The sequence below is a fragment of the Sceloporus occidentalis genome, unplaced genomic scaffold, assembly GCF_023333645.1.
Source record: "Sceloporus occidentalis isolate IW3139 unplaced genomic scaffold, rSceOcc1.0.p SCAF_1, whole genome shotgun sequence".
Taxonomy (NCBI): Eukaryota; Metazoa; Chordata; class Lepidosauria; order Squamata; family Phrynosomatidae; genus Sceloporus; species Sceloporus occidentalis.
In genome coordinates, this window is record NW_028316981.1 from 64,373,855 (window position 1) to 64,395,758 (window position 21,904).

At 40.2% G+C, this 21,904-nt stretch overlaps 1 protein-coding gene across 8 annotated transcripts in view; it reads left to right on the forward strand.

Moving 5' to 3' along the window:
- The window catches only part of IQSEC1 (IQ motif and Sec7 domain ArfGEF 1), a 479,651-nt gene that overhangs the window by 437,719 nt on the left and 20,028 nt on the right, over nt 1-21,904 (forward strand). For all 8 annotated transcript variants that reach the window (XM_089523108.1, XM_089523116.1, XM_089523111.1 and 5 more), the window contains 4 exons: nt 7,079-7,218; nt 14,760-14,789; nt 18,181-18,306; nt 19,077-19,176. In XM_089523108.1, coding sequence (XP_089379234.1) covers nt 7,079-7,218; nt 14,760-14,789; nt 18,181-18,306; nt 19,077-19,176 — 396 coding nt within the window. The remainder of the gene's footprint in view (nt 1-7,078; nt 7,219-14,759; nt 14,790-18,180; nt 18,307-19,076; nt 19,177-21,904) is intronic.

A 21,904-nucleotide genomic window follows, 5' to 3' on the forward strand; every position in this document is an offset into this window, starting at 1 on the left:
TGACACAAAGGCTGGAATCATGTTAGTTATTTCCATCTGGAAGTGAACCATTCTATCAGTTGTTGAAGGAGAAGTCACGACATTGGTAAATCCCATTGAACCAATGGCTCTACTCTAGTTGAGACTAGCAATAGGGTTTAGGCCAAAGTAATTTGATAGAAGCCATATTTGTGTAGTCCAGAGTTTCGAAACCCTGAGGTGGCTTTCAAATGAGACTCACATTCTGAAGAGAAAGTAACATCAAGTTTTACAGTAGAGCCACCAGTAATAAAGAGATGGCTATTTTTATAATTACCTGTGACTATTATTGCATTGCAAACCAATCCTTAGGAGTGGAAATTAGAAATTTGAGGTTTGTGGGCTTCCCTTAGTCATCAAATAACACAGCAAGGAAGCATTTAGTTTTAAAGGATTCAGTTCGGTAATGTTCTTTAAACACTCTTTTCCAAGGCTTCTATATTTCTAAATGTACCAGTTGGAGGACATAATCATTTCTTGTTTACAATTCTTATATTTAATGTTGTTCTGTGTGGTACCATACTGATATATGTGTTGTAAATTCTACTATCACTTTAATTAATTTACATTGGTCTATACTCTAGCAAAAGTAAATAGCAACTTTCCAGCATTTGTCAGTCTTAGTTCTGTGCCCTAATATTAGAATGTTCAGGAACAGAGGGCTAAATCTATCCATAGCAATCAAATATGACAATCCCAGATATGGGTATAGGTATGCTCAGAATCCATGATCATCTCACTGTATTCTTACAATGAAGCTCTTCTGGTCAGTTGTCTTATATCCAGAATTAGTTAAAATATAATGTAAAAGAGGAGTGGGCAAAATGCACTCCATGATCCAGCTTCAAGCCCTCTTTGTGGCCAAATAATGCTCTCCAGAATTTTAATTTTGTAAGAATTTCACATCACAGTCAATTATAACATTCAGTGTCATACCACCAAATGCGTTACACTCAACAGGGAAAGCTGTTGTCCATTGAATAATCAATATCACTGCTAATTTAGTTATTTTAGTTCAGTGTCAGTAGTAAATATCAGCAATTTAATAATATTAATTGTCATAATTTTTTAAAATATTTTCACCTAACTTTTAATCTCTATTACATTTGTGTTACTAATTTTAAGTACAGTTCACCTTACACATTTGTGGTTTAATCATTTGTAGATTTGATTTGCTACCTCCACCACTGCTGCCCTTTGCCACTTTTAACAGGGGCTTCAATGATACTGGTGTTACTGGGAGGAAATCAAACTGGTGGTGTGGCTGGGCCTGGCCACATATGAATTCCTTCACTTGTTTGTTCACTTGCACAGGCAGACAGTTTTAAGGTGGTGGGATGGGGAAGTTTAGTCTGTCCTGCAAAGAGGGAGGACACATGCTCACTCACTTGTCCATTCAGGACAGGATGACATGAGGAGGGAGGGTGTGCAGATTCCCTTGCTCACTCTGACACACAGGCATGGGAAGAGGATGGGATGGGTATCCCTTTTCTTCCTCCCTCCCCTTCCCTTCCCCCTCCCACCTGAATGAGTGAGTGAGTGAGTGAAGGACTGCGTGCATGGCCAGGTCCAGCACACCACCAGTACAAGCACTTTTTTGTGTATTAAATACGGTTTAGGGATGTCTAGACAATAGCAATAGCAAGTACCTTTCTATACCACTTATCGGTGAACTAGCACTCCCTAAGTGGTGTACAATGGCCCCAATCGCCCTCAACAAGCTGGGTACTCATTTTACCAGCCTATGAAAGAATGGAAGGCTGAGTGGACCTTGGAGCCCATCTCTAGGATCAAACTTACAACATTGTGGCTGCGGTACCAATATTTAACCACTGTGCCACCAGGGCTCCTGGTAGACATACAGTGGGCCCTTGATATCGGCTGGAGTTTGGTTCTAGGACTCAACCCCACCCACTCCAGATACCAAAATCTGTGGATGCTCAAATGCTGTTAAATACAGTGGCATAGTAAAATGGTGTCCCTTATATAAAAAGGCAAAATCAAATTCTAAGGGCCAACTGTATTTGCAGTTTTTCTACTTTTGCAGAGATCCTGCACCGCTAAGCGCTGTGAAAGTTGAGGGCCACCAGTACTTTAATTTTACTTTGAAATCTTCCCCACACACAAAAAAGATGACCCTGAAGCAATTAGCCAACATAAAAAGTGGCCACCAGTCAAATGGAAGTTATGCATCTCTACACTTACATGGATGTTTTCTTAACAATTGAAGTTTTCAGTTGTGTTTACTCCATTTTTAAATACTTCAATAGTTTTTTAAATGACATTTCCTGATACTCTCCAGTTTCAAAAGTAATGTTAAAGTTGATTGCCAAATTGATAGGAAACACAGCTTTTTGTCATACCGAGGATATATAAAAGAAGTAGAAATGCATACATTTGGAAAATATATGGTCATACCAGGTTGCAGTTATTACTGAATGATATATAATTGAAAAAAATGGCACATAATACTTGCTCTAAAATACAGACTCTATAAACAGATGTAAAATTGTAAATACATTTTTAAAATTAATACTGTGTTTCTGAAAACAATAATCTCTGAATAGCTGCTCAGAGTGTGTAAATATCAGGTCTTTCACTTCCAACTTCATTCATTTCCATGTAGGAGTGTAAAGAATATTTGCAAATGTTTTCATGTTTCATTGCTGTGACAGTTTTTACACTTAAGGACTTTTTGTGAAAACAATATTTTTTTCACAAAACATTGTTTTGTCTTCTGTACAAAACAGACTGATTTCTGTGCATATTTATGTCCTTGACAATGTTTTGTATGTGAACACATTTTTATAACAGAGTTCCCAAATGAAAAATATCATTCAAAAATGAACAAAATAAGATATAAGATATACATCCCTAGTAGCAGCTATTTTCAGCTCAGTATTTCAGCTGATTAGTGGTAATTTTTTATGCAATTGTTATGATTAAAAATAACACAAGAAGGATGGTACTTTCTCAACTTCACTTCATATCCTATCCCTGTATAGCACTAGACCTTCTCATTTTAATTCATAAAACTAGTGTCCACATAAACAGGTGGTATAAGCAAGTTGTCTCATAGGTATCCCCATCTCAGCCCTAGTCCCAACTCACAATTTTTACTCTTTAACCTCTTCCCTTTTTACCACATTTAAAGACAAAGAACAGGATCAATTAACCTTTGTCCTATAGAGGTATCCCATCTGGAGCAGCTAAATCCTTCTCCCTGGAGCCTAGCAAAAAGGATTAATTATTGTTGTTATCTTCAAGCAGTGATCAGAAATAACATCAGTGCTTCCTCCAGGGAGTAATCCCCCTTCCTAGCTGGTATGTTTCTGCAGCTGGCTTTGCAACAAAGGAAGCAGAAAATTGGGAGCACCCAATGGAATCCACAGAAGAAACTAGAGTCACATCTCAAGATGAGTTTTTATTAGTGGAAAAGCATGACGTGTTTGAGCCTGTGAGTACTCATAAGGCCTTCTTTTCAGGCTGTTTAGACTGAAAACTCATAAATGTGGGGCCTAGGAACTCTCAAACAATTTGCTGGACAAATGAAAAACACTGGTCCAGTGACACTCTCCGCAACAAAACCAGCTTCCTAGCCAGAGTATTCCTTTAGCTGGTGCCTAGATTGAGATGGGTTTTCGCTAGCTGAGCAAAGGGCAGGGACTCCAGCCATTGATTCACGGGGAACTGGTATCATGGATTGTGGCCCAATATCCTGAACTCATTTATAATAGAAATAGCCTGTTTGGAGTGGGGACAGTCAGAGAATCTGTCCTTTTTCCAGTAGAAATTCCCCCTTCTGTCGTCAAGGCTTTCCTGAGATCTTAATGCTGGTACAACTTTGCACAAGCTCAGTAGTGAGGCAGCAGGATTAATTTATTAATTCATTATCTTGCCCTTCTTCACAAGGAATCTAGCATGGCTAAGATTTTCCGTTAAGTTTAAGTACAAGTGAGTAGAATCCTGCTTGTCTTGCAAAACATTCTGCAGCAACTGTGGCAATTCCCTACATTGATGTCATTATGGTGCTGGTAGAAATCTGAACTCTTTTATTGCTCTGCAGTTCTTGTATTGCTCTTTTTTAGATTTTGGATCATGCTGCTTTTTATTCTATGGTGTAGTAAAGAGTTTCTAAATGCTTTTCTTATAGTTTCGATGTAGTATTGGAAGACACCTCAGGAATCTATTTCAAGAAAGCAGCATAAATTACTACCTCCTGCGTGTGCCTCAATAGCAGCAGAGGCTTCCAGAATGCTTATATACATACATACATATATATATATATATATATATATATATATATATATATACACACACACACACACACACACACACACACACACACACACATATACATATACATATATATATATATATATATATATATAGTCCAATTGGCCCATAAATGAAATTACTAGCAAAGTTGTTATAGCACTCTTGCATGATGGGTCCTTACATAGCAAATTATGTTAAGCACTCAGAATTTTGTTGTAAATTGGCTGGTAGTGACACAACAATAATAATAGTAAATGGCATGTTCCAGCTGTTAACTACTATTGTGGGCTTATTTCACTTTTAAAAATTGTACAGTTTGGACATAAAGAAATCTAAGGTGTTATATACAAAGAAGCTTCTGGTTTGTGTTGCTGCTGGAAACAAGGTGCTGAACTAGATTCAGATCCAACAGATAGATGGTTATATATTCAATAACTTCTCAGTTTTCAAACCCACAATTCTTGAATTGGTGAAACAATATTCTTTTCATTTTTGTATCTTGATATATTACATAATATATAATTAAAATGCTACTAAAATCAATATTCAATGAAAGCAGTATTTTTTCTATTTGTTGAATTTGTATTGTTGTCTAAAACAACATTAGAGTAAGTGAGAGGATAAATTAATTTGTTGTGTGCCATTTAGTCATTTCTGACCTGGCAACCCTAAGGCTGCTTTCTTCATAAAATTTGTTCAGATCAGGTTTGCCTCTGCCTTCCTCTGAGGCTGAGAGAGTGTGACTTATCTGAGGTCACTCAGTGGGCTTGCATGCCCATGTGAGGATTCATACCCTGATTTCCAGAGTCGTAGTCCAGTGCTGAAACTACTACACTACGTGGGCTCTCATATGTATTATGTGAAATTTGTATAATGAAAGATTGTAACTACTGTTCACTAACCTATAATTTATTAGGAGCTCAGCCCAGTCAATGTTTGCCCAGATGTTGACTGGGCAAAAAGAAATATTGTATTCCCCCATGACATTCCTGACTTTGAGTTGGGAATAATATATTTCTAACCTACAAGTGCTTCAAAAAAGATTTTGCCCAATTAGTGTATTGTACTTGGGCTTGGAGTTCAAAGGATTACTGTAACCATGGCCCACAAGAAAAAGCAGCAGTAACAGTGTACATCACATCTGTTTAGAATTGTAGTGACACATTAAAGCTATTGGTGGTTGTTTCATCGCAGTAACACTGAAAGTTGGTTCAGAAGGTCTGTGTTCTAGAATAAATATATTATAGAACATATGTACAATATACTGTATATACTCATGTATAAGTCTAGAAATTTTAGTCAAAAAACCTGGGTCAATGTAAGTACTGTATAACTCTTATTTTAAAAAAGAACCATCCCCTTTTCTGAATAGAGTGGCAAAAGGCAAGAGCTTAGTCTCTCCTGGGAGTATCAAAAAATAGCACCAGCTTCCTCTACTTTCTCCACCGTGGTGCAACTTCTGACCATATTGAATGCCTGGACAGGAAAATGGTGACCGGGGCATCTCTTTTGCATTTCCCTTCAAAGGAGTGCCAAGAGGAATCAGGCTTTGAAGGATTCGAATGAGACATTTGTGTATGTTTGTCAGCTTTTCTGGGTTAAAATCAGTTCCTACCCATACTTTATTCTAGAAAGATTAATATAACATTTATGATGAAATATTAATGTATTGCTTCTAGCCCATTACTATCATGAAATGATTTCTAAGCACACACAGGAAATGGTGTCAGAAAGGATCTTTCAGCTGTTGTAGAATCAAAATCATATTTCTGTATGGATTCATCTTGTACCATGATGACACGTTCTTTGCTTGGTTCAGCCTCTCACGTCTTAACATTCCCTCATCTTCTGCAGCATGGGAAAGAAAGTGTCCTGTGTTTAGGATTATTCATAATCAAGAAATTAACAGACATGTGAAAGGCCAGAGAATCTTTTCTCACTCAAGCAAACTTCAGTCTATGAAGATAATAATAAGGAAAGAGGAGAAAAAGAAAAAGACACTAATATGAATAGCTGAGATTAGAGTAATCAGGCAGAGTTTCATTTGGGAAAATAAATATTGAGTTAAGATCTTCCCACTTCTTTTCCTCCCCAGCTCTTTCTCTAAAAATGACTGTTTTTTTGTTTTTGCTTGACTTCGGGAATTATTTGTTTTACTCTTATATTAATGGTTCCTATTGTTTTCACATTTGATCTTTTGTTTAATTATCATAAACTGACAAAAGTTAAGAGCTCCTAGATTTCTCATAGTTCACTGCCTTGTATTTGTAGCCACAAAAGTTAATTCAATTAGTAAATATGTAGTTCTTGCAGGAATAAACTACATTTCTAAGTATACCAAATATCATACATTTGCAAATGAACCAGATTATATTCAATACATCTTAACATTTCTAATGTAACGAATTTATTCTAAATGATGATTTATTTATTTTTTTAAAAGGGGGGGGGTATTTTTTCCCAATTTTCATTCTCTCCGTTGAACACTAAAATACTCTGGGATAAATCATTTATTCCCAAGTGGCTTAAAAATATCTGGAAATGTGCATCTGTCAATTACTTCTTCCTTGGTTACATAGCAGATTGGAAAGATTTATCATGACAAGCAGTGATTTAGGCTCTCACCTATCAGTAGTGTTAATAAATAATACCTACATTGGAGCTGATTTGAACAAGCTGCGCTTGTTAGTGTCCTTGCTTTTCACCTTGATGAGAAGAGCATTATTGAACTGTTAAGAGTTAGTCTGTCTGAGTTGGTAACAATCAGTTTTGGGTTTTGCAGGTGTAGATGACGGCGAAGATATCCCAAGAGAGATGCTTATTGGGATTTATGAGAGAATCCGAAAGCGAGAACTCAAGACAAATGAGGACCATGTATCACAAGTCCAAAAGGTTGAAAAACTCATAGTAGGAAAGAAACCGGTAAGTTGGATGAATCTGCATCCAATTTTATATTATGTATTGGAGAGTTGTCAGGGAAAGGATTTGTCTACATAACTGTAAATATTTAGGACTTGAAAGAGTGGCCTAAAAGCCAAACCATAATCTTGCTAGACCCAAAATGCTTGGGTGAACAGCCAGATTTTTAACTTGACACCAAAATGAGGCCACTGTCAGGACCAGTTATACCTTCACAAGAAAGGCATTCCACAGATAGGGTGCTACTAGCCTTGACCTGTCTGACAACAGATTACATTCTGTACACTTCTCCAAGGAGGAGGCCCTCCACCAGATCTTAATGATCAGGCAAAGAGATAGAGAAACAGGTCTTCCTCAAATATTTCATGACAGGTAAGGCCATCACCAACATCTTAAACATGGATTGGTAGTTTATGGGCTTCCAGTGTAATTCCTTTAAAATTGATATAAAATGGTTTCTGGGCAGTGTTTCTGATCCCAATCTAGCAGTCTTCACTAACTACAGTTTCTATGTCACCCTCAATGACAGTCTTATATAGATCAAATTACAATAACATAAATAAGAAATTATCCTTTCATGAATTGCTGTGGCCAAGTTAGCTCTGTGCACAAATTACCATAGGAGCAGGCTCACCAAAGCTGGTCAAAAGCCCTCTAAGCCACCAAGGGCACTTGAGTCTCCAGTAACAAAAATGAATCCATAAATATGTCTAAAATGACATGACTTGACTTCATGTCATTTTAGAAGTATTGGCTAAAAGTTCCGGCAGTCCAAGAGAAATTTGAGCAAGTAGATGAAACCTCTTGCCACTGATACATCAGTATAGCCCTCCTGTGTTTGAGGAGATTTACCTGTTCTTGTCATCTTTTTTTACCCAACACTTAAGGGAGAAGGAGGGAATTATAAACATCAGGGCACACAACAACAACAAGGATTGTCTCTATGTCTGATCATAGTAGATCTGTCATATGCTATGATTCCATTGGCTTAACTATCTTAGTACTACTTGGTATCAAAGGCAAAGAGAAGAAATCCTTTTTACCCATGTTCTTCTTCATGGTCTCTGTGCTTCACACAATAGGGTTTGCGCCTACACAGAGACTCCATTCGGAAGCTCAAAAGCTGAGTAGATTGACGGGTAGCCCACCCACTCCCATGTACTGAGCATGCCCAACCCTGCCAATCTAGCTCCACCTTCAGTTCTCTTTTGTCTGCCACAAGAGAAGCTTCTTTCAGTCGTTCTCTAGCTGAGCACCCCATGTACAGTCAGATTCATTCAATTTATTGTTTTATTGTTTTATTTTTGTTAGTATTTTTTCTTAGTTTTACTTCTCCCAAAAAAAGAGAGAAGGGAAAGGTTGGTCTATTTTCCCGCCCAGCTGGGTGCCTTTTTCTGGGTCTTTTATGGCCTCCACCTCTTTTTTCAAGCTTTGTATTTCCTGTAACAAAAAAGTTGCACTCTCTTGACAGACACTCTCAGTGCCATTTTTGTCTTGGCAAAAGCTAAATTGAGCAATGTTCTGTTTGTCCTTCTTTTACTAACCAAATGCTCTGTAATAGAGCTCAACATTTGAAGGTTTTTTGTTGGGAGTGTTCCTTGCCTGTGGCTGAACACTCAAACTCCTTGCAGGATCCTTTGACTCTCTTGCTCATTTCCATACTTCCAAAGATTTCAAAGAAAAATGGCTTCTGTCACCTTGATACCGACCCCCTTGTTATTGACCACCTCAGTATCGACGGCCTTGACATCAATACCTTTGGGATCGAAGGCCTTGGTATCAGCAGCAGCCAGCCTGGATCACACATCATCAATGGTGACTCCTGCTGCTTCCCATGTTAATCTGTATTATTCTTTTGTTGATGGCAATGCCTCAGGGTGGGAGGATATGCAAAAGAGGATTAGTGTCTGCTAATTGGTGATCATTGTCTGCTGGGAAAGCTCCTGGCCATGAGTGGTTTCTCATTTGCATTTGTTGAGTGCTTATTTTGCTGTTTTGCAGGAGTGGTAGCCAAACTTTGTTTACTTTGTTTACTTCCCAGCAGACAATGATCACCAATGATCATCAACAACAGAACAATACAGATTAACATGGGAATCATTCCCCTTACCCACGGTCACACAGTATATATATACCCACTCTCTTCCAGGTCAGCATTCTCTGAAGATGCCAGCCACAGATGCTGGCGAAACATCAGGAATAAATTAGAACATGGTCACATAGCCCGAAAAACCAACAAAAAACTATGGATGCCATCCATGAAAGCCTTCGACGTCAACAACAACTGTCTTCAAAAAAGTCCTCCTCTTCTTAAAAAAATCACGATTTTGTCCTGTCTGTGAGGGCAACACATGTACACCATCCCATCTTCTCACTGTGATCTTCTTTTCAAGCATCCAAACTCTCCTGCTTTTACAACATCTGACAGCACATCACCACAGATACCTGGGTCTTAACCATCATTTGCCTTGGCTACGCCATAGAATTCTCAAGTACTCTGCCTCTTGGTGTCTTTCGTTCCACTCCATCTTCACTTCCTCTGCAAGAGGAAATTACCTCCCTTCTCAACAGAGGTGCTATCCAATGCATCCCGGACAGGTGCAGACTGGACCTCTGAAGAACTGAGAGGAGTCAATCACTACATCACTCCACTTTAAGTCCATTCTGCCTTTCCTCTGTCAGGGACACTGGTTCAGGTCTATCAACCTAAAAGACACTTATTTTCACATCACAATTCGACCTCAACATTTCAAATACCTTTGTTTTGCCATTAGCAGAGCCTTGCCCTTTGGCCTCTCTACTGCCCCCAGGGTCTTCACGAAGTGCATGGCAGTGGTGATCTCACATCCTAGGACCCAAGGGGTAAAAAAAATTTCCTACCTAGACGATTGGCTCCTGCCGTCATCCTCCCACACCCAATTGTTCTAGGACATCCATGATACTTTCTCTCTCCTCACAGACCTGGGTCTCACTGTCAATTGCTCAATGTCCATATTGGAACCAGTTAGAGTAACAGAGTACATTGAAACATTTCTGGACTCCATCATGGCTTGTGCCTATCTCCCTACACAAAGAGCCAAGTACTTCTAATCTCACATTCAAACTGTCCTCCGTCTCTCCTTCCCATCAGCATGGAGCATCCAGCGACTTTTAGCCCTCATGGTGTCAACCACAGCAGTCACCTAGCTAACGCATATGAAATTCTTTAAGAATGGTTCCTATCTGTGTTCAACCACCTCCTTGATCAGCAATCCAAAAGACTAACTCTCCCAACAGAAGTACAGGCCTCGCTCCATTGGTGGACTGTCCCTCAGAATATTCCTGGGGGATGCCATTCCAACCTCCACAGCCCTCCAAGATGATCACCACGGATGCTTCCATGACAAATTGGGGAGCCCACTATGAACATCTTCGAGATTAAGGACACTGGTCTCCTTCCAAATCACAGATGGACATCAGTGCTCTAGAACTCCTGGCTGTTATCAAGGCTTTCAGAGCATTCAAGAACCACCTTTGCCCCAAGGTAGTCCAAGCGGTCACAGACAATACTACCACCGTTTTCTATATTAACAAGCAAGTTGACACTCCCAACTGCTTCTCCACCTCGTCCTGCAGCTTTGAAGATAGTGCACCATTTGCTCCATATACCCAGTGGCGGTTCACCTAGCAGGGACCTCTTCACCTCTCCAGAGAATGTGAAGTGCCCACTTTTTTGCACCAGGGCCAGACAAGGAACAGACTCCTTAGGAAACACCTTCCTTTTAAATTGGACCAATTGTCTCCTCTATGCCTTTCCCTCACTTCTCCTAGTGGTGAGAGTAGTGGTCAAGATCCAACACAATATTGATTATGCCATACTGGTGGAAGCAACTCTGGTTTGCCCCTCTAGTCCCTCTGTCCAGGGGCTGCTACTTCAAGTTTCCAGGTTGGCTGGACCTTCTCTCCCACTTCAGTGGGGCAGTCCTCCACCTGGATGTGCACAGCCTCCACCTAACAGCCTGGAGGATCCATCATTGACCTCCCCCGAACTGTTGAGCATTCTCTCTGCCTCTCATAAGGACTCTACCAAGTGCTTCTATTCCTACAAATGGAGGTGCTTCTGTGCAATTGCTGAAGCACGTGCAGAGCCCTCTTCATCTCTCTAGCTGTCCACGGCTCTACACTTTCTCCTTCATTTACGTGACTGAGGACTGGCATTCTCTTTTCTGAAGGTTTATCTGTCTGCCATAGTGGCTAATCAGCTTCATGGCTCACCCTCTGCTAAACTATTCACTTCACCTATTGTAAAGAGATTCTTCAAAGGGTTACATCACCTGTACCCTCCAGTTCCTCCATTAGCACCTGCATGGTCACTTTCTCTAATGTTCACACAAGACCTCCATTTGAGCCCCTGGGATCAACTTCACTAAGGCTCTTGTTCTTCAAGATGGTGTATCTAGTTACTGTCACTTCAGCCAGGAGGTCTTCAGAACTCACCGCTTTACGTTCAGGTGAACCCTATCTGATTTTTCACAAGGCAAGGCTGTTCTCAGACTTGATATCTCCTTTCTCCCCAAGGTGGTCTACTCTTTCCACCTTTCTGAGGGCATTATTCTACCTACCTTTTACCCAGATCCATCCACTCCTTTGGAAAAGACTATGCACACTATGGATGTTCGCTGCGCCTTGTTTTATGTTCAACATTCTGCTGAGTTCAGGTTGATCAGTAAGTTGTTTGTTTGTTATGGTGGTCCTCAGAAAAGCCACCTTATTTCTTCACAAAGGTTTGCAAAGTGGATTGCTCAAATTATTAACCTAGCCTATGAACTGGCTAAGCAACCTCCTCCTTTTGGTGTATGCCCACACCCAACCAGGTCTGTCTCCTCATCTGCTGCCTTCCACAGGGGTGTTTCCCTGCCTGACCTCTGCAAGGCTGCTACATGGTCTCAGCCTTCCACATTTTTCCGGCATTACAGGCTTGATTCCAGGTCTCGTCAAGATGCCAATTTTGATCATGTGGTTCTGTCATCTATTCTACAGTGACCTTCCTACCATCCTTTGATAAACTTTTTAGTCATCCTATTATGTGAGACGTAGGCCCGTTCCGTATGTGCCTTTGCGGTGCCCCCGTCACGTGCTAGGGGTTGGCCAAGGACCTAGCGTCCATACCGGCCTCACTCCTAGCACATGACAGGGACATAAAAATGGCCGCACCCTATACACACGGGTGCGGCCATTTTTACGTGCCAGACGCTTAGCATCCGCACGTAGCGTCGCAAAAATGACATGTCGAGTGCGCCATTGGTGCCTCATCACATCATTTCCGCAACGCAAGAAGAAGCCCCATTTTGGAGCTTCTTTTTAGCTGCGCCAGGAAGCCTCATGGTTTGGCCGCTGGGGCTTCTCGGCGCAGCTAATGACAGCACAAGCAGAGCGCCGCTTTTCGGCACTCTGTAATGCACCGTAGAGGCCACAAAGACTTTAACTGTGGTTCTTCGAGTGGTCATCTGTGCCCACACACAAACCCTCTCTACCTCCCCTCTTTCAGGTCCCTGTAGCTTTGTGATGGACTTGAACTGAAAGTGAAGCTAGTTTAGCAGGGTTGGGCATGCTCAATACATGGGAGTGGGTGAAGCTCTCTGCCAATCTACTCAGCTTTTGAGCTTCCAAATGGAGTCTCCACATAGGCGCAAACCCTATTATATGAGGGCACAAATGACCAGGAAGCAACCTGTTCTTACCTTTCCACTGGAGATGCTGAGAACTGAACCTGGAATATTCAGTGCGCAGAGCATGTTTTACCCACTGAATCATTTGCTCCACATCTAGTACTTTTGAGGGTAATAATTGCTCCAGAAGTGTCTTTTTCTGGAGATCTTTTTTTCTCTTCACCCAATGCAGTGTTATTTCATCTCCTCTATAGTAAGTATTTAAAGGTTCTGATGTATCTCTCTCAAACACCACATGCTAGTTTAATCTGAAATAACAAGAGCTGGCAGCAAGAAACAGAATATGGCAAGGCTCCAAAGGAGAATTCTGACATGGTTGGGCGGAAAGTTCAAGTACTACCCAGTTTCAATCAGCAAGTGAACAGGGGAGAGCACCAAGCCCTGACTCAGTTATCACTTTCCTCTACAAAAGTTGACATGCAGTTCCTGTTTGTGTAGAGCAGAGGTGGGCAAAGTGAGGCCTGCAGGCTATGTTCTGCCTCCCAGTGCCATTCCTTGGCTCCCAGGGGTAAAAAGATTCCAAAACATTTTTTTCCCCAAAATTTTCTTTTGCTCTCAAATGCTTCTGGGAACATTGAAGGCATTTCTACTATGTTTAGAAGCCCTCTGGCCTACCGAGTTATTTTTAAAATCATTTTTTGTAATAATAATAAATTTATTTATGTTTCCTCACCTCTCCCAATGGATCGAAGCAGGGTTACAGACTAAGTAAAATCACAGAGTTTGTATCTCAACATTCAGTTAAAAACTGCTAAAAACAATGAGATATCAACAGCAGACAGTAACGATAACATCAACAAGCAAGGCAGGAATCATACATAGATAAGGGTGTATCCTTCATATCCGGGGGATATGCTCGACAAAAAAGCTCAGTTATAACTGCTTTTCTAAATGTTTCTAACGAGGCCGTCAAGCGGATCTCCTCAGGAACACTGTTCCAAAGTCTCAGAGCCATTGCTGAGAATGCTCTTTGGGAAGTGATAGCATATTTGGAGGTTGCTATTTCCAATAAGTTCTTGCCCGATGTTCTAAGGGTTTTTGGCTAGGCAATTTTACCATGTTCTGGGGCCCGTCTAACCTGCTCAATTCCTGTTTTTGTTGTTTTTTAATATCTATGTGTGGCCACAAATGGCCCAGAAATGTCCAAAAACAATGACAATATCTCCTAGAGGGCATTTGGTGACCAAAAGGTTTTTTTAGGGGGCACTTTGGCTCTCCCTGATCTCCAGGTGGAGTAATGCAGCTCCTTAGCCTTTCACAGTTGCCCAGCCTGGTATGTAAGATAGCCATGCAAGCAAAAATTCTGAAAAAATCAGGTGGATATTCTCCATGAGAAAAAATTCATTTCTCTTCAGATGTGGATATTTTCACATGAGGAAAGCAACAGAGGGACAATGCTAGGTACTCCCCTCTTTGTATGTTGATTGAAATAGAACAATTAATGTATGAATGGGGCTACTAAGAATTTCTTAATGCAAAATGATTCTGACTGTACACATGGAATGGGGAAATACTCAGTTGTTTGTTTTCCGACAACTGCTCTTCTAAGAGGAGGTGGTAATATAAAATTGTCATGTGCATATAAAGTGGAATTACAAAAGCAGCAAGATCACCCTGCTATATACATCATTATAAAATCATTTAGAGTGGGTTAGCATTTCTCATCACAGTATGTTTGGTTTGGTGACAATGTAATTACACAAAAGAGAGTTTAGAAAGAGTTACTTATCATGTAGGATTTTTAGTCATGGTAAGACTATGAAGTATTTACTTGATATGATGCAATTCTATGTTTCTCTGAAGTTTAATGAACTTGCATGTGTCTTTCTACTGTAGATTGGATCTCTACATCATGGACTTGGTTGTGTAGGTATTTCCTTTCACATTAATTTGCATTCTGTAAGAAAAGTTTAACAGGATATGCTTAAGAACTTAACCTTTCTGATGTTTAACATTTTAAACTGCTTTCATGTCCCAGTTTAGCTGTGCTTTTTCAATCTAAATATTTAATTTACAGCTGTAATAACTGATTTAATCAAGTCTTGCCATTATGTAAAAGAAGTCAGATTGTATTTCCTTGTGGAATTCAGAGACAACATAGAGTAAAATTAAATGCAAGGGTGATATATGTGAAAAACGTAACTGGAGCTAAGGGCTATGTAAACCTTGCTGAGAGCAATTTCGCTGAGCTTGTCTTAAGATTAAAAAAAATATATTTTTAAAAACCACTCCCCTTCTTAAGATAAAACAAACCTCTCCCTATAGGGTTTTTTGTAAGCTGTATTGCTTTAAGGAGGGAAAGAATATCATCTATATATGCATTCTCATTTATTTCATTACTCATTTGTCACATTTGTATTCCAGTCCTACAATTAATAGTGGCAATAATGGGTTTATCACCATGGATCCTGTGCAGGGAGAAAGGTCGGAAAGAAAATAAATAAATAGCCCCATTTTTCCTTACAAGAACCCTTGAGCTTTATTGATGTGTAGGGATGCTGAGTGTGGTATTTCAAGAATTATTTGGAGGCCTAGTTCAGACATAACAGGAGAACCATGATTTTTTTTCTTAAGTTTCTATTGCCTCTTCTTATCTTCCTCATGTGCCCATATTCTATCTGTATGTCCTACATCTTTTAATGTCCCTTTATATTTTTTCTATTATTACTATTTCATTTCAAGATATTTAATAAATGCATTACACTTTCTTGCCTACATTACTTTCCACATCTCCGACATAACCAGTTAATATGGAAATGTAACACAAGATTAAAGTAGCTTAAAATTTAAAAACAAATGTAGAATATATGAAAATATATAAAAGTATCATTGAAAGGTAACAAAAATATCAATGATACTGAAAATTCCTCAAAACATTTTAATTTAAAAGTTGAAAAAATAATACAGCACCCTTTTAAAACCATTTAAAAAAGAAGAATTCCCCAAAGCCTGTTGGAATAGAAATTTGTTTTCTTGTTAATGTAAGAACATCAAGAAGTGGACAATTCCAGTCTTTTTAGCAATTGTATTCCAGACTAGGAGCAGCCATCAAAAAGGCCCTCTCTCACATGCCTATGACAGTGGAAGGAATAAGAGAAGGGTTTTTCCTAAAGATCTCAGAGCCCAAGCAATTTCCTACATCAAATGACCTGGATCTAAGCTTCATAGGTCAACCTAGCACTACATTGTGCCCAGAAACACACTATTGTCCAGTGGAACTATTGTATGAGGGAGTCATAGGCTCCATTTAATAGCCCAGGTTAACAGTATGGCTGCAGCTTTGTGGGACAGTTTTGAACACTCTTCAATAGTAGCCCCATATACATCACATTACTTTTATCCAAACAGAATGTAATTAAGGCATGTGTCAGTGTGACCAAACTTGACATCTCCAGCAATGGGCACACCTGGCACACTAGTTTTAACTCTGCAGATGCATATACGTATACCCAAACATGTTGCATGCTGAGAATACTGAGCTGCTGCAGTGCTCTTATATATTTTCTGGTAAATGTGAAGGGAGGCAGATGTGGTATACTGAAGATAATCACATTGTCACACACAATAAACTTTGGAATATTGCAGTGCATGACCTTGGTGGGAGCTTTCAGCATGAGCATCCAGGCCTCTACTTATTTATTAGTTATTTATATTAAAATTTTCTCATGTAAACCTCATTACTATATTTAGTTACATAGAACATTAAAATTCTAGTTTCATGGTTCTTTGCTCAGTAATGTAGTTCAGCAACCTCAAGCATTAAATAATGAAGTTACTTTTAGAAACAATTAACTGTCCACCATCTAAAATTCATGTTAAAGAAGAAATGAGAATTCCTCTTTTCCTAGTGCCTAAGGTTATGCATAAAATTTAAGTCTTTTCCTTTGAGAATTTTCTGTGGTTAAAAATATCAGGAATAGTAAACTGTAAATCTGAACTAACTTGCTGCAGTTGCAAAGGAGATTTCCGGCTTTCGTCTTTTGTAATAAGTAGGTTTGGATCTGAAGTTGTGCGATGCAGAAGGAAAGTAATTTGCCATCTGTCTCTCTCACACACAGTTCCTATTCTGTTCAATAAGGGGCAGTGGAAAGGAGAGCTGGAACAGCTCCATTTCCTTTAATGTCATTAATGGCAAGAGAATTAAGATCCCAGCCTAGTCTGAGTAAAACTTTAGAAGTCCATTAAGCAATATCTTTATTTTATTGCTAAATAAGAAGTTACATATCAGGATAGGATGCTGTAGGTTACTGTAATCTCAAGTTAGAATAGTTGATCGACAAGATCTCATGGGACCACAAAAGTACAGAAAAAGGTTTTCCTTTTGTAGCCCCTTTATCCCATATACACCACCATAGTCGCAATTGGGAAGTTTTCCTTCATATTTGTGGCATATCATTGTAGTGGTCTCGACTCTTAGAAATTAATAACTGGTGTCCAAATGATGCTGACAAACTTGTTTTCTCTAATAATTAATGCATGGGAAGTGAAATTGTTTTATACTTTTCTGCTCTTGAGGGTAGAGGAAAAATAATATCATAAAAATGTAATTGATCTGAAAACTACCATAGTTGTTCACACTCTTTCATTTGGCCAGACAATTGTGTGTAGTCCAGGATCTCTTCTTTATTTTAGTGAAACATGATTGACTCTGAAGTACAGTAACCTAATCTCCATAAAATATCTGTCATGGGTCAACTAATAGAGGGTCGGTACAGCAGAAGTAACTGGTCGCAGTCAGAGTAGGGGAGGCAGTTCTTAGCAGTTTCACCTGCAGCCTCTGGGATCACCTCACACACTGTTCCAGAGGGTCATCCAGCCCTCCTGAGCAGATTTTGGAGTGGAGGGGCGAGAAGGAAATTAGAAAAATCCTCCCTGCCTTGCTGTGAGTATCAAGTTCCACACATGAAATTTCAGGATCCATTATGCATTTGCTGCATTACTACTCTATGACTAGCAGGTTTTTTCTTTTTGCAAAACTGCTCATTCTTTCTGACCGCAGTATGGTTTTACTATAAGGATCACAATGTTGGGCAAAACATTTCAAAAAGTAAAGTGAAATGTTAATACCAATAAATAAGCATGACAATAAAAGAAGGAAAAATCCTAGGCAGTGCTGAGAAGAGTGATGAAAAGATTACTTCACTAATACACACACACACACCATTTTGATTTTTTTTTCTTCTGTGTTGTGGTAAAAAATTAGAATTAAGTTTTTTATTAACTAAGGGTAGCATTTTACTTTACCTCTATCCCGTAGGTTCTCTCTCTCCCTCACCGGAGACTTGTTTGCTACTGTAGGCTTTTTGAAGTTCCAGATCCAAATAAACCTCAGAAACTTGGATTACACCAGCGAGAAATATTTTTATTTAATGATCTCCTTGTGGTATGTATCTGACAGGCATATTTTTATAGCCTATTACAGTACCAAAGAGAGTCTGTTAGGTAAAAACAAAGGCTTCCTTAAGTGCAGACAACTTAATCCAGCTAGAGGCACTGTGTATGCAGAAGTCAGTTTCTGTGTGTCCATTTCTAGGTGGGTGGGACCCTGCACGTGTAATTACAGTTGCTCGTAGACTATGGTTCCTGCCTCTGATCTGGCAAGCCAGGGTTGTGGGCATCAATGCCTTTTTGTTTTGAAAAATGAAATCCAGACTGTTGGCTGTTTGATGGCCTTGATTCTCTGTAAAGTATGTGGAAAATATGCACAGTAGTGCTGGCTCAAAAATAAACACATTGATCTTTAAAGAAAGTGAGCCAAGGCATCCTGAAACCTTCAGGAAAAGATAGGAGGTTGCAGCCTTTCATTTAGTGGGAAGAGATTTGCCAACAGATCAACCTGTGAAGGAATTGCAATAGGATAGGCAGCAACTGCCTGGTGGCATTTCTAATTGAAAATGTCCCATAGAGAATGATGATATGCATTCTTAAGTGTTGGGGAGGGGGTGATGGCAGGCTCTATCTTAGTAAAAGTATGTATCTAATTTAGGCTTATTTCTTACTGTGCATTTGTGGTATTTTAGGCAGAATTAATCTTTAGGATGGCTGTTGGTGCAATATTGCAACTGTTTGCTATATATAATGTGGATTGTTGGAAAGCTAAAATCCCAGTTACAGCAAATACTTTGATTTTTTTTTTCCTGTTAATATTCTTAGGTCACCAAGATCTTCCAAAAGAAGAAGAACTCAGTCACATATAGTTTTCGACAGTCATTTTCCCTATATGGCATGCAGGTCCTTCTTTTTGAGAATCAGTGTAAGTCTATTTTTAGCTTTCCATAGAAGTCAAGATCAGTTATTAAGCCTGACTGTACCTCCAGCAATCAGCAGATGCATGTTTGATCCCTGTTCTTTTACTTTGTTGCTCCTGCTGCTGTTTTCATTTTCCTAACATCGTTTTACTTTGGCCTCAGATTTGTGATCTGGATCATGATGAATCAACAACAACTATTCGTATCAATGCAGAATGTGATGAGTGGCATTCAAGCTCCTGCTTGAGTGTTCTTGCTTTCAAAAATGAACATTTGAAGTTAGAGTGTGTAAAGAGGTTTCCATAAGATAAGTGACAGCACTTTAAAAAAAAACACATTTTAAAAAAGATAGAAATATTCATGAAAATGTGATTGAAAACTGTACATATCAGCATAATGATCTCTGTGAAAGAATTCTATATAGCAACATACAAAGGTGATCAAGAGGAGCAGGGCGTTTGGTTTAGCACAGCCTCTAGTGCTCATAATCCTCCTGCCTCATCAGCAGTTTCCTTGAAAGTAATGCAGAGCTATTGTTTGGGAAGTAGCAAGCTGCAAACAGCCCACCCAGCATATCTGCACGTGGCAGCTGTCACATTCAACATTTTTTTCAAGCCATAGAATTCATCACATACCTTCTGAGAATTGTGTCAATTAAAGCAAAAGCATCCAAAAGCATTCGATTTAGAAGTTGGCAAGGTGATGGAAAAGATTGGCAATGGAGAATGCAAGATAAGAGTAAAATATATTTTGAACATCAGTAAATTTCAGGAAAAGAAATGAAGTATTTTTCTCCAATGCATTCGTAGGTCATGAGGGAAAGGCAAAATAGATTCTTTCACTTTTTTACAAGAACAAGCCATATTAAAAACTTGAAAGTTGGCAGTTGCTTTTCACTTGAGACTAAGGGGCAAAACAGACCACCCAAAGGAGCGGCTCTGCGTTGCCCTTTTCAGCGCTGGATTGGGGCCAAGGCATCCGCCCCGATCTGATCCAGTGCCCTGATCCAGCGCTTTGCTGGCCCTGAAAGAAATGGTAAAATTCTGCTTCTTTTAGAGCTGGCAAAAAGGTGCCCTTGCCGCTGTGGCGGCACTTTCCGGCACTCCTTTTGGTGTGTGTCATCTGAATGCTGCACTAAAGGAGCTTTGTGATGCCACTCACTAGGTGGGCAGGCGGTGTGACGCCAGCATGCAGGTGGCGTCAGAGTGGACGGCATCCAAACACCTCACCCTCACACCGCCCCCACGCTAGTGCTTCAAGCAGGTCCGTTTAGCTCCTAAGTAACAATGAAAATGTGCTCGCTAACCACTTTCCCCTGCTGAATCCAAGCCTTTAAAAGTCTTCCTAACTTCTTTTCCTTATCCTTTCCTGAGAGCTAAATAAATATTCAGGTACTCACCTGTTAAGTTTTATATTTTATATACAATATACATTGATTTTCTTTTTCTTGCCTTTTATCATGCAGATAGACAGCTTCAGAAAGTTATAAATACAGATGCCAAACTGTGTTTGTTTCCCCACAGTGTGCTGAAGAAATAGGAATAGTGACAGGGTACAGTGCGTCCTCGCCTTACGCGGGGAATCCGTTCCGGATCCCTCCGCGTAAGGCGAATTCCGCCTATGCTCGAGCCCCATTGGAAACAATGGGGCTCGTGTACGGCGGCGCGGGCGCATGCGGGGCGCAACGGGCGCGCGCGCCCATACAATTGAATGGGACGCGCTGCCCCTTCTGCCCCGCGCGCGCGCCGCGGCTTGAGCACATACGCTCAAGTCCGCGTATGGCGCGGGCGCACTGTATTAGGTTTGGTAAATTTACAAGAAGTTATTTCTTAATATAATACAGTACAGTGATCAGTATAAAATTCAGTTCACTGGTCAGTTGGGGAAAAAAATACGTGTATGAATGACCAGGTCAAGATGCAAAGTTCTGTGCTCAGTGACTTCTTTTAAAGGAATTTCTGTCTATTTAAAAGCGGTCAAACTGCTTTTAAAAAAGCCCTCCCTAGATCCCCTGGAAAGAAATAATTATAGACCGGTCTCCCTATTACCATTCTTGGGCAAGGTGATCGAGAGAGCAGTCGCCTTCCAACTCCAGGCTGTCTTGGATGAAACTGATTATCTGGACCCATTTCAAACTGGCTTCAGGGTGGGATATGGAGTGGAGACAGCCATGGTCGCCTTAATCGATGAACTCCATCTGGGCACAGACAGGGGAAGTGTGACCCTGTTAGTGCTCTTGGACATCTCAGCGGCATTCAATACCATCGACCATGATATCCTTCTGGAATGCCTGAGGGAGTTGGGTATAGGGGGCACTGCACTCCAGTGGCTCTGATCCTATCTCTCGGGCAGGTCCCAGATGGTGAGGCTGGGGGACAGTTGCTCTTCTAGGAAAGAGCTTACATCTGGCGTCCCTCAAGGTGCCATTCTGTCCCCCATGCTATTTAACATTTACATGAAACCGCTGGGAGAGATCATCTGGAGACATGGGACGCGGGGTTATCAGTATGCTGATGATACCCAAATATGTTTCTCTATGTCCCCAACTGCTACAGTGACTAAGGATGACTTCTCCCCTCTGAATCCCTACCTTGAGTCAGTAATGGGCTGGATGAGGAAAAACAAACTCAAGCTGAATCCAGAGAAAACAGAGGTACTTGCCATAGGTTCCTTAGCTCTGGGGAGGGAAATTTGTCCACCGCTGTTTGATGGGGTCACACTTCCCCTGAAGGA